At 35.1% G+C, this 15,982-nt stretch overlaps 1 protein-coding gene across 1 annotated transcript in view; it reads right to left on the minus strand.

The window, feature by feature from the left end:
• DPH6 (diphthamine biosynthesis 6) overlaps positions 1 to 15,982 on the minus strand; it is a 175,811-nt gene that overhangs the window by 67,127 nt on the left and 92,702 nt on the right. Inside the window, exons 4-5 of the mRNA XM_060098274.1 lie at positions 6,097 to 6,170; positions 1,345 to 1,463 (exon numbers count right to left, since the gene is read on the minus strand). Of these exons, the coding sequence (XP_059954257.1) occupies positions 1,345 to 1,463; positions 6,097 to 6,170 (193 nt within the window). The remainder of the gene's footprint in view (positions 1 to 1,344; positions 1,464 to 6,096; positions 6,171 to 15,982) is intronic.

Here is a 15,982-nt window from a genome sequence, read left to right on the forward strand (position 1 = left end):
CTTCATTACAGAACTATGCAATCTGAGAAAATCCAAAAGAGAGTGAGAGACAAAGAAAGTGAGAGAGCATATTCTGTATACATTCATATAGAAACTCATATGACAAATATATCTGTAGTGAGAACTTCAATCATAACAGTTATTGAGCAACATTTTCTCAAAAATGAGAACAAAACACCACCTCAATGTTTTTCTTTTTAACAGCTAAGGAGATCAACTGCATGTTCTCTAAATAAGACTTTCCACTAAAGATAACACCTCAACCTCCACAAGAGGAGAGTAGCTTGGTGTTTACCAAGAAGAAATATTATGGAATCTTCCTTTTAATGCTGTTTAAAATGTGAAATTATCTGTGAAATCTTCCACAGCTTTGGACCTTGTTATTTTAGAGATCAGCAAGGTGAACACTCTCAAATGAGGTACATGTTTTAGGCTTTGAGAACCCTGAGGCTCCAGGGCATTTACTGTAATAGGTTCATGAAATAAATGAATTGGGCTCAAATCCCATGGTTTCTTGAAAATGAATGTAATTATAAAAATTCAAAGCAACAAATTAAATGTGTTCGTATGTAATATCCATTTTTGAATCAGATTACCACCTGCCTGTTGTGTCTATGCTAACTGATCAAATGACATTTTCTCAAACATGAATTTCTCATCATCCTCAACAAAAACCCACTACGCGGCTTATTTCTGATACCACAAACAAAGACAATCCTTCTATTTCAGCATTATTCAATGTATGTTAAAAAAATACAAGGAAAATATCATGTGTTGTACCAAATACAGATTTTAAAAAGCTTCAAAAAAATCAAACTATATTTTCTGTTTCCTATGAATATGAATTCCATATCTTATAAAAAGAACTTAAATTGAAGGACCACAATATAATACCAGTTTTAGAGGTAGTTATATACTAAAAAAAGAAAAGAGGCTCACTATTAATCACTTTGGTTAATAATCAAAAGCCCATTTTTTTTTTTTTTTTTTGCTGTACGTGGGCCTCTCACTGTTGTGACCTCTCCCGTTGTGGAACACAGGCTCCGGACGCGCAGGTCCAGCGGCCATGGCTCACGGGCCCAGGCGCTCCGTGGCATGTGGGATCCTCCCGGACCGGGGCACAAACCCATGTCCCCTGCATCAGCAGGCGGACTCTCAACCACTGTGCTACCAGGGAAGCCCCAAAAGCCTATTTTAAAACTTCCCCTTACTCAATTTCTTCAGCTTGTGACTCCACATTTTTATATTCTAAGTTATTCTTCCTTTTTACTTGTAATTACTTATTAGTGAACTCAGATTATCTGTGTGGTAACACACAGCTCCCTTGGAATTCTGGTTACATACCTAGAGCTGCTACTTTGATGATGATTGCTTGAACGTTAGATGATATCATCTCTCGGAGCAAACCTTCCTGATTTCTTTGCCAAAGGTAAGCTAAAGGCTGGAGATTAAGCCTTTTACACCTATAACATAATTTTTTAAAAATCAGATGATACCTTAATGTTCTATACTTGTATCCATAGCAATTACTTTGATTTTAAACATACTGCTTCTCTCAAGGATTTTAGCATATAAAATACTTTTAAAAACACGTTTTGCATAATGAAGTTTATATATACGACATAAATATATTTAATTTCCATGGGCTATGCATAAACAGATAAAAATGAAATCTCCAGGCAGATTAGAAATATTAATTTTAGTAAGACTCTAAGTTTAGAAATCTATGCAAAAAAGCTTCCAAATGCTAATGGATGTTTATTCTTGTTTTAGAACTTTCTTGGGTATCAAAATTGTGAAGCACAGGCAAATACATTTGTCCTAATAAAATAATTACATATTGATTACATTTATAATACCTATGATTATATGAATTATTGTTATCTAATAACTGAAATTTTTTTTAAAGAATTTGACTCTGAGAGGGGGAGGGATAAATTAGAAGTATGGGAGTTAACAGATAAAAATTACTACACATAAAATAGATAAACAAGGGTTTACTGTATAGCACAGGGAACTATATTCAATATCTTGTAATAACTTATAATGGAAAAGAATCTGAAAAAAATATATACCTGAATCACTTTGCTGTACATGTGAAACTAACATAATATTGTAAATCAACTATACTTCAATAAAAAAAGAGAAGAAAGGTAAAATAAAGATATGTTAATACAAACAAAAAGAATTAAGAAAAAGCATAATCATAATGACAGCAAAAAAAAAAAAAAAAAGAATTCCACTGAGTGAAAAGAAAATAGTAAGAACAAAAAGTACATTCATTGAATACCTAGTATGCTGCAGGTATTGTACTACATATTTTACATTATGTTGCTGTAGAAAGAATGCAGATTTTGGATTCCAGACAAATCTGAGTTTGAAACCTCCTTCTACACTCACTAGCTGCATGACTTTGACAAGTCAGAGCTAAGCTCCAGGCCTTTAGTTTCCCAGTTCATACATACGGACAAAAATATTTCCTTCCAAAGTTCTTGAGAAGATTAAAATATTAGAAAGTGAAGTCATTCATTATTCCTCTTTTCTTCACATTCCACATCCAATCTACCACAATGAAGAATATGACCACTCCTCACCAATACCACTGCTAACATGCTGGTCTGAGCCACCAGAATCTCCCCTAACTTCTTCCCATTTCCATTCTTGCCCTTTTAAAATCAGTTTTCAATATAGTAGCCAGTGTGACCCTTTTAAAACATAAACGGATGATGGGATTTCTCTGCTCAGAACTCTCCCCATTACTCCTAGTAAATTAGACCTACATGGATCTCACCCTGGTTGACTCTCATACCTCATCTCCCACTACTCTCCTCTCACTCCAACCCGCCACCCCTGGCCTGCTCACTCTTGCCTAACACACTTGCCATGTTCCCTACCTTCCTCATTTGCTTTATGCCCTTGCTTAAATGTCACTTTCTCAGGGAGGACCAACTGATTAAAATTAATGTAGATAAATTGATTAATTGATTAAAAGTAATGTAGATAAAAAATGTAGTACAATACCTGGATAAAATAGGTCTTCAGTAAATGGTAGTCAGAGCCAAGTGCCTTGCTCAAGTCACAGAGTAAGTGGCTGAGATCAGATTTCAAATTAAAAAAACATAGCTCTAAACCCCATCATCCCTAGTGTCAGTAAGGTTTCCTGGCTGACTACTCCAGCACACACTGAATTCTTTCTCAGATAATCCCAGTACCTATTAAATGTACCACACGTTTAGTCATTTACTCATATATGGTCTTAGAAAAATCACTCTTTTTTTCATGCACATATACCCTGACCTTCAAAGAAACCAAAATCTTTATGAATGTGGAGACTTTTATCAGTATATAATTTACCTTTCTAAAATGTCCTGAGCATCTAAAGCAATGTGGAGGCAGTTAATAAATACAAAAATAATAAAACTGTAACTATCCATGTAACACAAGCATTAGTTTTTGCTGTCCTATCACCAATCTTTAATGCCTACTAATCAAACTTCTCTCCACCTTTTTCAGCTAAAAGGTTTTGTCTTTTTTTTTTGAAAAAAATTTTATTCCTTCCAGGACTTATTGCAAAATTCTTGATTGTTTCTTTGGTATCCCTGATCTTTTGGCTATTTTTAGACTTAAGTCATACTTCTTTACCTATTTAAATTCTTTAACAGTTTAAAATATCATGGCTGGGGCTTCCCTGGTGGCGCAGTGGTTGAGAGTCCGCCTGCCAATGCAGGGGACGCGGGTTCGTGCCCAGGCCTGGGAGGATCCCACATGCTGTGGGGCAGCTGGGCCCGTGAGCCATGGCTGCTGAGCCTGCACGTCTGGAGCCTGTGCTCCGCGGCGGGAAAGGCCACAACAGTGAGAGGCCCGCATACCTCAAAAAAAAAAAAAAAATTATCATGGCTGAAATAAGCTTCCTCTGTAAATCACTGTTGTATTTGAGCTTGTGACATCTATTAATTGCTTTATACCTTGAAAATATAATGACGCAACACTAACTACAAATTGAAGATCAGCTAATTCAAAACTGAGTTTGTAGACCAACAGACTCCCAATAACACTGCTTTACAATTTTCAAGGATTAAATTATTACAGATGTGCTTTATGGTATATAATCTGGGCATCTTAAACCATGTGTTGAAGTGTACCTGAGACTGCATTTTGAGAAACAGCTTGCCTCTACCTATGAGTAATCAATGGGCCCTTCTCCTATTTAGATACTGCTATAAGGCAGCTTCACCTCAGGAGCACATTTTCATTCAGCTCCTTAAAGCTTTCATAAATAGATGTCAGCCCTATCTGCGGCTTGGCTACCCAGTGAACCATGTAGGTTTGAACTTATTTAAAAACAAAGATTTTTAAACAAAATAATTCTCAGAGAACATGACTTAAAACTTGATGAGAATAATATTATTTTTAACATATGGGTAAGGGATATGCAATCCATCTCCATCTATAAATCAGCTGTTCTCAAATGCAGGCAGACAGAATGTAAGGAAAACTTTTTCCAAATACACGTTTGACCTCCTCCCCCACTTCCACCTCCACTCTCCATTGTCCAGAGATTCTGATAGTCCCCCAAATATGAGATCATCATACTTCTTTTTGTTTATTTATTCTTTGCCCTGCTTTCTCTTCACTTACTTTTAAAATTCTATATATTTAACTGCCTTAAATTCATCATGGAATTAGAGAGAAAATAAAAAATAAAACAAGTTTTCAAGTCTATTAATATGTGAGTTTTTAATGAGATAGTCAATATGAATGTTTGTCAAGAACATGAAACTATTACATAAATACAGCCCTTATCTTATTTTCATTTACCCTTTTAAATGGCAAAATCATTTATTTCTACGTCGACCTGTGCTCAAGATTAATAGTGAAGTCCTTATTTTCTGTTTTGCTAATATAATGACATGTAAAGTCTCTACACAATATTTTATTTATCCGAATAAATTAAAAATGAAAATTAAATTCATTTGTGGGTGTTTTGCCAAGCCAACGTTTAATAATCATTATTATTATTTTTTTTAAAGAAGATGTTGGGGGTAGGAGTTCATTAATTAATTAATTTATTTTGGCTGTGTTGGGTCTTCATTTCTGTGCGAGGGCTTTCTCTAGTTGTGGCAAGCGGGGGCCACTCTTCATCGCGGTGTGCGGGCCTCTCACTATTGCGGCCTCTCTTGTTGCGGAGCACAGGCTCCAGACACACAGGCTCAGTAGTTGTGGCTCACAGGCCTAGTTGCTCCGTGGCACGTGGGATCCTCCCAGACCAGGGCTCGAACCCTTGTCCCCTGCATTAGCAGGCAGATTCTCAACCACTGCGCCACCAGGGAAGCCCTAATAATCATTATTTTCATCTGACCTTATGTTTTTTGAGTAGATCAAAGGAGTTGACTATTTTGGTACTTGTACAGACAATGTTTTACTAGTACTATATTGCTTGGGAGGTGGGGGAGATGGGAGGAGCAACAATCTAAAAATTCCTTTAAAGTTGAATGGCTTTTTATAGAAGTATTTCAATCTCATGAATATTTTTAGTCAAGAATTGAATTCTAAGGACCAAAGAAGAAGAGATTTCTTAATACATTAAAAAAAAATTACTGCACTTTTATTACAAATGATGATAAGTTAAGATATTAAAAGGGTGTACTAATTCAAATAAGGAAAAATTGAAAATAATACTTTGACTTCAAAAAAATCTTTGTTTCAATTTTTTATTATCAATAATTTATTTTTCCTTATGGTAAGAAAGTAAGTTTTCTCATGTGTTGATATAAGGATAGAAAAAAAGTAAATGTGCTACTTTTGTTACTTAGGGCAATACATTTAGTTTCATGGGGCATGTAGGGCAAAACCGTATCTATTTATTATTTGGATACAATTATCTATTTATTATTGGGGTATAGTTGTTTTACAATGTTGTGTTAGTTTCTACTGTACAGCGAAATGGAGTTCCCTGGGCTATACAGCAAGTTCTCATTATTTATCTATTTTATACATATTAGTGTATATATGTCAATCCCACACTGATTTTTAATTTAGTCACATTCTTAAAATACATAAACTTTAAAAATATAGGACAAATTAACGTTTTCTTACACATTTTCCACTCGAACATGCTGATAGTCAGAGAGTATAGCACCTACTGATATTCCCTCTACTTCTTCTTTTTCCTGAAAATAAAGAAAAAAATGTGATTAAAAAATAAATAACATGTGGCTCTGCATCATGTTCTAAAAATTATAAATGAACCGTGTTTCATTTAGAAGACCACCTTGAAACAGAATAACTTACTGGAAGTGCAATCCACATTCAGAAAAAAAGAAAGTATATTAAAAAAAATATATATTTAAGTCACCCTCTCAGCTCTGGGGTGAAATAATTATTCTTTTTACCTAAAATCCAAATAACTGGAGACCATTTTCCATGGAGAAGATAAAGGCAGCACTTCCAAAATGCTTTCTCACTTGATATATTTTTAAAGATTCACTGATGTTTGATAGAAATTTCCAAGAAATTTCTATTTAAGGACAATGTATTCCCAAGTTGAGTACCTTTTTTTAAAAAAAATTAAGCAATGGTATAAGTAGATAAAGGAATACAATGATTTTAATCCATATCTTAAAGTGATTGACATAGGAGCATCCAGGAAGCAGAGATGATAGAGGCATTGCCTGTATAACAGTACGGAATAGTGGATAAAGAAATCTAGGATGAGAAGCAAGCAATGAATTATTATCAGTAGAGCTGAGAACATCTAGCAGTATATCCAGCAGAGTCCCCCAGGAATGAGGACTAGTCTATCCAACATAGCCATTAATGACATGGAGGAGAATATAAATTCAAATATGATCAAGTTTACAGATGATACAAAGCTAGGATGGATTATGAAGAAAAGAAAATCAATCAAGTACCTGGATGGATATGGACAACTTGGGGATTTGAAAGGACACGTCTAAGATGAGATTTAATGTAAAGAAGTATAAAATAATACCCTTAAGGAAGAATCATACACAACACAGGTATAAACTAGGGAAATGTTATCTAGAAAACAGATATGAAGGAAGTGACTGGGGGGTGATTACTAATAACAAACTGAATAGAAATTCTCTGAATAGGCATAAAAGAAAAGTCATCCTAGCCTATGGAGTACAGAAGAAACTACTTCAGACAGATGACTTCATTATTAACACTGGTCTTTCCAAACTTGGAAACCTACAAAAAAGAACAATAGTGTTTCACATAAAAATAAATGTAATACTTGGAGACATTCTAAAATAACCCCGAATGTCCTAAAATGATGCCATAATAAATAAACAAAAATGCACAACAGGAATCTCTCATGTCTTTGAAGATAAAGCCAATTTAAAATTTCCCCTCTAAAATGACAGAGAAACATCTTTCCAAACCTCCCCAAAATAAAATGATTCTTTCTATTAGATAAGGATTCCAGGAAAAGAGCTATTTCCTTTGCTTTCCTATTTCAGCAACTTTGTGAGAACATTTGCTTGTAACCTTTCTCTAACTTTCCTAGTCATTTTCTTTTCATAAAAGTCATTGTATTACTAGAAAAAAGCACGCCATAGTGATCCCCATTAAATGCAAATATGGCATAGGATCATAGAATAGTGAATAATGTTATCAAAAATCAAAATTTTAGTTATATTCTTTTACCATATATTGTTTAACTGACAAAAGAAAATATAAGGTACTGAATAGTATATGTGTGTGTGTGTGTGTGTTTCTCTATAGATCATGAAAACAAACACAAGTCATTCATGTTTTTCTTTCTAAACTAAGTCAAGCCACTGTTAAAATAATAATTGGCATTTACTCTCCACTTAAAATGTGTTAATGTTCTATAATTCTCACTTAATGTTCACTACAACCCTAAAATAATTATTTAATACTTCTTAGTCTACATGCATTGTGAACATTGAGTAATATAATACACAAGTAACAGTGACTAGCATCTAGTGAGCACTCAGTAAATATTTTCTTCTGTCATTATCATAATCTTTGTTATCAATAATACTACTTTTATAACTACTTCTGTTACTACTTCTACTATTACTACTACTGACCACCACCACCACTGCAACTAGATAAAGGCCTAACTTGACAAACAAAGCCCTTCATTCCTGGGCTTTAATCTCTTGCTCATTATCACTTTTTAACTAGCTTACTAAACCATGATAGTTAATTTTATGTGTCAACTTGACTAGGCTAAGGGGCACCCATTGCTGGTAAAACATTATTTCTCTGAGGAAGTTTCTGGAAGAGATTACGATTTGAATTCGTAGAGTGGGTAAAAGATTGCCCTAACCAACGCAGGTGAGCATCATCCAACCTGTTGAGGACCTGAATAGAACAAAAAGGTAGAGGAGGGGCACATTTACTCTCTGCTTGAGCTGGGACATCCATTTTCTTCTGTCCTCAGACAACAGTGTTCCTGGTTCTTGGGCCTTTGGACTCAGAGTGGAATTTACAACACTGGCCCCCTTATTCTCAGGCTTTTGGGTTTAGACTGGAACTATATACTACCAGCTTTTTAGGTGTCCAGCCTGCAAATGGAGAGCGTGGGACTTCTTAGCTTCCATAATCAGATGAGTTAATCCTTCAAAATAAATCTCTTTCTATATATCTTTATATATCCTATTGGTCCTGTTTCTCTGGAGAACACTGACTAATACATAACCCTTGACAACCAACTCTACAGTCCAGTCACACAAATGTTTCTAACCTAGTGAGCCCTGAATAATCCAAGGATAAGTAAGACTTCTGTTGAATCCTTAATCATTCAGAACATACTACTAATTTTGAAGAAAGAGAGATCTATAAAAGATAAAAATCTATCACACAGTCAATCTACTCTGCAGAAAATACACAGCTAAGCTCAGGTCCCACCTGAGCTACCAGAGTACCAGAATAAAAGGTGTTATACCGAGGCAGCATAAAGACATAGCCAAATAAATCACCCTGTGACATAACTGAAATAAAAATAAATGTGCTGCAGGGACTTCCTTGGTGGTCCAGTGGGTAAGACTCCACGCTCCCAAGCAGGGGGCCCAGGTTCGATCCCTAGTTGGGGAACTAGACCCCACAGGCATGCCACAGTGAAGATCCCGTGTGCCACAATTAAGACCCTGTGCAGCCAAAATAAATAAATAAATATTTTAAAATAAATAAATAAATAAATAAATGTGCTGCAGAAAACAGTTAATATAGAATCTGAGACCCAGAAATCTGACCAGATTCGAACCAACTTCCCATGATCAATCCCATGCCCACTAAGCAACCTTAGGTTGCCTTGTTATTGTCAAACCCAGAAAGATTGTGCTAATCCATAAAGACAAGAATTCTCATCCACTTAACAAAAATGGTCTACATTATAAATCAACAAATTGGCATTCAAGCCTATACATTAGTCTTAAATGAATTTGGTCTGTATTTGTCTATACTAAAGAGACTGATAACTTCTTGGTACATTGTCAAAATCAAGTCTCTAGTCTGGAGAGCTATACCACAGTACTCGCCAAAATAATATTCCCGAGCTTAACCAGCCATGTAACCTCTTCTAACAATAATGCTAATTGTCATGTCAGCATTCTTTAATGGTTCACCTAATATTAAAACATGTAACCAAAAATGTTTTATATGTCCATACTATGTACCAGTTTAATAAATAAGATTAGCTCTACTGTTGGGAGATTAAGGCACCAAAACTAAGTAATAAAGAAAGTGATATGAAAGCAAAAAGTTGGGGAAGGTTTCACAGAAGAAGTAGACTTCAGGGCCTACTCATCAAGGATATATTTGATTTTGTTGAGAAAGGAAAGAAAGGTAGTAGGGAACAATTCAGACAGAGTGAAGAATATGAACCAAGGCAACAAAATAAAGTGTTTGGCATATTAGGAAGCAGTCAGCAATGTGGGGTAGCTGGAGCTGAAAGCACACATCAAGAAGTGGAAGAAAAAAAGGATGGAAAAGCAAACTGGGATCAGATTGGTCAGAAACGTGGCTTGCATCCTGAAGGTAACAGAGAACCCTTCCCTGTAGAAAATTTTTTCTGACCAACTCCTGCGGTACAATTCACATACAATAAATTGCATCTATTTAAAGTGCACAATTCAATGAGTTTTGACAAACCCACACACCAGTGAAACTGCCACCACAATCGAGATTACTGATTACTCCCAAAAGATACCTTGTGCCTCTTTGCAGCCCAACCCTTCCCCTTTACTCCTGGCTTTATACAATTTCTGATCTGTTTTATGTCAGTATATATTAGTTTACATTTTCTGTAATGTTATATAAATAGCATCCTACAATATGTATTCTTTGTTTCTAGCTTCTTTCACTCAGTATGATTTTGAGGTTCATCCATGTTGTATGTGTACCCATAGTTCATTCCTTCTATTCCATTTTAATCCATTGTATGGATATGCCACATTTGTTTATCCATTCACTTGTTGACGGATATTTGAGTTTAAGGTTCTTATGAATAAAGCTATGAATGTGACTTTATGGCTTTGTGTTAATATATGTTTTCACTTTTCTTGAGTCACTAAAGAATTTAACAAGTGAGATATGATATTTATAAATAAAAAGATAAATGTGGCGACAGTGTGAAGGATTGACTAGAGAGTAGAGAAATAGAAGAAGGAGCCTAATCTGAAAGAACTGAAGAATGGAGATAAGAGGACAAACTCCAAAAATGATTTAGAGACAAAATTAGTAGGACTTGTGAACAGTGACAAGAAGCACACATAAAGCGTGGGGCCAATGACTGTAATTTAAGTGACTATTAACTGAGAAAGGAAATATATGTCTTAAAAGAAAATACTGAGTTTATTTAGCAACGTACGTGTTGTGTTCAATTTGTTTGCTAGGTATCCAAAGTAGATAAGACCATTAAGTATATTGAGTACAGTCATCCCTCCATATCCATGGGTTCTGCATACATGGATTCAACCAACAGTGGATCAAAAATATTTTTTAAAAAATTTTCTAGAAAGTTTCAAAAAGCAAAACTTGAATTTGTCACACACTGGCAACTATTTATAGAGCATTTACATTGTATTAGGTATTATAAGTAATCTAGAAAGGATTTAAAGTATGGTAGAATGTGCACAGGTTATACGCAAGTACTGTGCCATTTTATATAAGACATGGGCATCCTCAGATTTTGGTATACACAATGGGGTCCTGGAACCAATCCCCTGTGTATACCCAGGGATGACTATACTCTGGTGCTCAAGAGAGTATAGAGAAAGACAGGGGTGCTGTCAGCATGTAGGAGAACTTGAAGCCACGGAGCAAACAAGAACCTCAAGAAGCAGGACATAGAGTGAGAAGAGGGTGACAAGAGGGCTCAATGTATGACCCTGAGGGTGCAGTGACTTGTAAGAAAAGAAGGAGAAGGAAAATTCAGTGAAGACATTGAGAAAGAGTGGCCAGGATAATAAGAGACACCACTGGGATAGAGTAATGGTGTGTGCACAGAATCTTGTTAAAATTTCTTAGCATCCCTTATAATGTTTATCTACCTTGGAGCAGGGTTGAGGGTAGTAACGAATATAAATGATTAATGACATTATGTGCTGCTGTTTCTGGTACTCAGTGATGCTACTGTTGATTTTATTATTTCCTGAGTTGAACTTACACATCCATCATCGATAATGATAATGGCCTCAGCTAAACAGTTTCCACTTGTGTCTGGGAGTCCCTGTGGCTTAGTAATGTGCCAGACTATTTAGGGCCCAGGCCCTTGTCTCTAACTTCTCTATTACTGACATTACTAATTTTTATTTTTATTTTTGCCTTCTTTGTTCTTAACTACTTTATGACAGGAATATAATTTGTGTTCAAAACTCTCCAAATTCTCTGAATTGTGTTGAATTTAGCAATAGATACTCATTAATTGATTAACCATATTTATTTTACTGAGGGTCTGAAATTTATTCTTTGAAGAATTTGTTAATAATATGTGTCAAGTGTTGTGTTCTTGCTTTCATTAAACATTGACAACTTTCCCCTCAGTGGTCATAACCAATTTCCTAATTGTAAAATATTGTAAAATACAGCGGTTCTGTTGAACTTTCTACAGAATTTGGTACTATGTATACAAGAAAGAACACAAGTATGGTTGGCAGACAGGCCTTAAAGGCTGGTTATTCTACGTACCAGCTATGACAACCTGAATAGGTTAATGTCTGTGTTCTCACATATAAAATCAGGTTAATAATATTTTGGGTTGTTATAAGGAATAATTGAGATAATATATACAAAGCACCTAGCACAAATCTTGGTATATAATAGGAACTTGGTAATATTGTTACTTTATCTTACCTTTTCATCAAAATTCTGTTTCTGTGCACACACCATTATTCTATCCCCGTTGTGTGTCTCATTATCACGGCCACTCTTTCTCAACATCTTTACTGAATTTTCCTTCTCCTCCCCTCTCTTCTTACAAGTCACTGAACCCTCAGGGGTTACTGAGCCCTCTTCTCACTCTATGTCCTGCTTCTTGAGGTTCTTGTTTGCTCCTGTGGCTTCAAGTTCTCCTACATGCTGACAGCACCCCCATCTTTCTCTATTCTCTCTTGAGCATCAGAGTACGGGTGTCCCTTGGTATCCACAGGGATTGGTTCCAGGATCCCACTGTGGATGCCAGAATCCAAGGATGCTCAAGCCTTTTACATAAAATGGTGTAGTATTTGCACATAACATATGCACATTCTCTCACATACCTTAAATCTTCTCTAGATTATTGAAAATACCTAATACAATGTAAATGCTATGTAATAGTTGTAAATACAATAATCAGATTAGCTAAGCAGACATCACAGGTTTATTTGTTGCTTAGATCACTCTTTTTTTCCCAATTCTGTCAATGTGAAACACACCTGCAAGACTGCTGGGGAGCTAGTCCAGGCAGCTACTGACCTACCTCACCAATCATAGCAATAGAGAGTTCACTTGCAAAAACAGACACATACTCATAAACTGGTACAAAACACAACTTCATTATTACTATTTCTACACCTAACTTGTGTGCAAAAGGGCAGTTATACCAAGGATTTATTCAGAAAGAGCAAATATATCGATATATCAACACTCTGTTTAAGAATCCAAGGTCTAAATACAGATGGTCAACCATGCTTCTCAGAATACATTTTAACTTCTGGAGACCAGAAATAGACCAAATTGTATAATGCTTACTTCTGAATAGTAATTCATTTTTCCTATTTCATTTCCAACTTTATACTTCCTCAAATATTTTTACAACACGTGTATTACTTTTCAATTAGGGGGAAAGTTATTAAAATCCACATATGCATGTACATACTCATCTCTTATCCTATGTGCTGGTAAGCTAGCAGACAAAATTATTCATGTATTTATTATACAGTAATTTATAAAGGCCTATTGTGACAGGTTCTATACTAGGAAGGATGAAACACATTTGAAAACAGCACAGTTGCTAACCTTAAGAAGTTAAAATCTAGTGGTGAGGGATGTGGCAGAATGGACACATTAAGAAATTAAGTAAAATAAGTGACTTAAGTCCATATAGAGGATAACGGACCACAAAGGAAAGAATTCTTGCTGGGGGAATGATATTAGAAAATATTTCTTAAAAAAATTATACTGCAAATACTAAACAGTCAAAAATGTCGATTCTTTGCCCTTCTTGACCATAAGAAAATAGATAACAGCTCCTTCTACTGTCTTCCTCTACCCTCCTTCATATCGCATTTATGTACAAAATCCACCAATTATCTTTTCTTCAAAGAAATAAATCTGGACCTAAACAGAAATACATACAATTTATCAGTTAATGAATCTACATAATACTAATCATTTATCTCCATTTGGTATCCGATTGTGTGGTTCCATCTTCCATAGAAAACAGCAATCAATAATCATCAAAAAAATATGACCATGTCTATCTGTCAAGGCCGCAGGGCGGGTCCTGTGCCAGCCTGGCACCTTTCTTCTGTGGCTCCTGGGATGCTCACTGCTTTTGGTCTGGGCCTAGATGCTCAGAAAGCCAGAGTCCTCTGCTGGGTGGACAGCTGCCCTAAGGGCTCCACGAAGCTCCTGTGAGCCCAGCCCAGGCCTGGCCCTAGAAGTCCAAGCCTTTGCACCAGGCGGGGAGCTGCATCAAATTATGAGGACCTGCCCATATAAGTTTATAACCTAGTCCTAAAGCCTTATTAACTACTAAATCTTATTGACTTCTCTTAAAATCAATACCCTAAGGTATCAGGAACACAAGGATAGAAATGGGCTTCCACTCTGAAATGTACCTTATGTGTCCTCATGCAAAACTCTACCATATAACAGTTAAAGGGCACCCAATATAGAGATTGGGATGATGAAGGCATTCAGTCATATGGTAAGAGTGATAATTACAAGTTTTAAAGGTAGAAATTTAGACCCAAATTAGATTTATTCACTCAATATTCACTTATTTTCATAATGAAAAGTTGATTCACAAAGCCAACAACATAAACTTTTTAAACAACTTTTAAATTGCAACTTATATAAATGAGGATTATTATTTTTTATATTTTTTAAACAATTCCAGCTCTATTGAGTATAATTGACAAATAAAATTGTAAGATGTTTAAAATGTGCAACGTGATGAAAACAAGCTGTCCCTTTTTACAGATGAAAACTAGGCTTACTTATTCCAAAGATGAGAAGATATGCAGCTTGCATTTATTGGGGATATTATTTTCTTTGAAAAATGCCTCAGTTACCAGTATTATTCTGTTAATGGGTTCCTGCCTGTTGAGAAAAAAATGAACTGCTGAATTCAAAATGTTTTTCATCTGAAAGGCATTCTAACATTTTTAATATGAACCATTCATTAAAGAAGCACACTTGCATTATAGCTCTGAGTGGCGATACTTGGACTTCTGGCAGCATGACATTATTAAATAAGAAACATTTGTGAATGTCAATGATATTCTGGGGACTGGATAACTAAACAAGAAATTTATGTGGCCAGTAAAGCACTAGATGATTTTTCATTAAACTTCTAATTCTTCACTTTAGTAAAATTAGACCAGTCCAGGTTAGTAAAAATAACCACAGAAATGAATATTCTTTTATATGAAATAATTCTGAAAGTAACACTGAGAATTTCCAAGTGATATATTCAGGCATCTGACTAAAATTTTTGTTTGACTTGTTATTGTTTTTCTTAGCATCATCAATATAAAATATTTCCAAAATGGGAAACGATCACCATCTGGAGTTCTTCCATTAAACAGTGAGCTCATGACAGAGTATTAGGTCACTAATTTGTAGCATTACTGTTTCCCTTTGTGAACTTTCTCAGTTAAATAGGGAAAAATTTGTTAAGGCTGGAAATTAAATGACAAAGAAACTGCAGAAAATCATAATCATTTGTCATTTATTTCCATTTTAAAACTAATGTGTATTCTTTTACTTTTGAGTCTCCATCTGAGTTGCAACAGTATGACACTCCTAGTTTGTAATAAATCAGTCGTTTGCTACAGAGAGTGTGTTCCAACCTCAATGGACTTAGAGATTGCTGGTCATCCTAGACCAAATTCAACCTGAAATGAAACTGAACAGAAGTCTAGAACTACAATTATTTATTATTTTTCCTTTAGTTTCCCAAGAATATTCATCTTGCTAACAAGACAAGGTAACATTTTGAGGACTTCTGTGAAACTCTAACAACAACAACATAAATAAACAAAGGATTAAATTGTTCATCTTTGTTGGAAGAATAAAGAATCAAGAATTATTCATTTCTAAACAAACTAGTTTGGTAGGAGCTGTTTAATCTGTTTAAAAGCTGCTTTCTGAACTCATTTTCTAAGCTCTTAAGAAAACTTCCTTTGATTAGAGATAACTTTTAAAATGCAACTTATATAAATGGGGATTATTATATTTTACATGTTTTTTAAATTATTCCAGCTTTATTGAGGAATAATTG

The sequence above is a fragment of the Mesoplodon densirostris genome, chromosome 4 (genome assembly GCF_025265405.1).
Source record: "Mesoplodon densirostris isolate mMesDen1 chromosome 4, mMesDen1 primary haplotype, whole genome shotgun sequence".
NCBI lineage: Eukaryota > Metazoa > Chordata > Mammalia > Artiodactyla > Ziphiidae > Mesoplodon > Mesoplodon densirostris.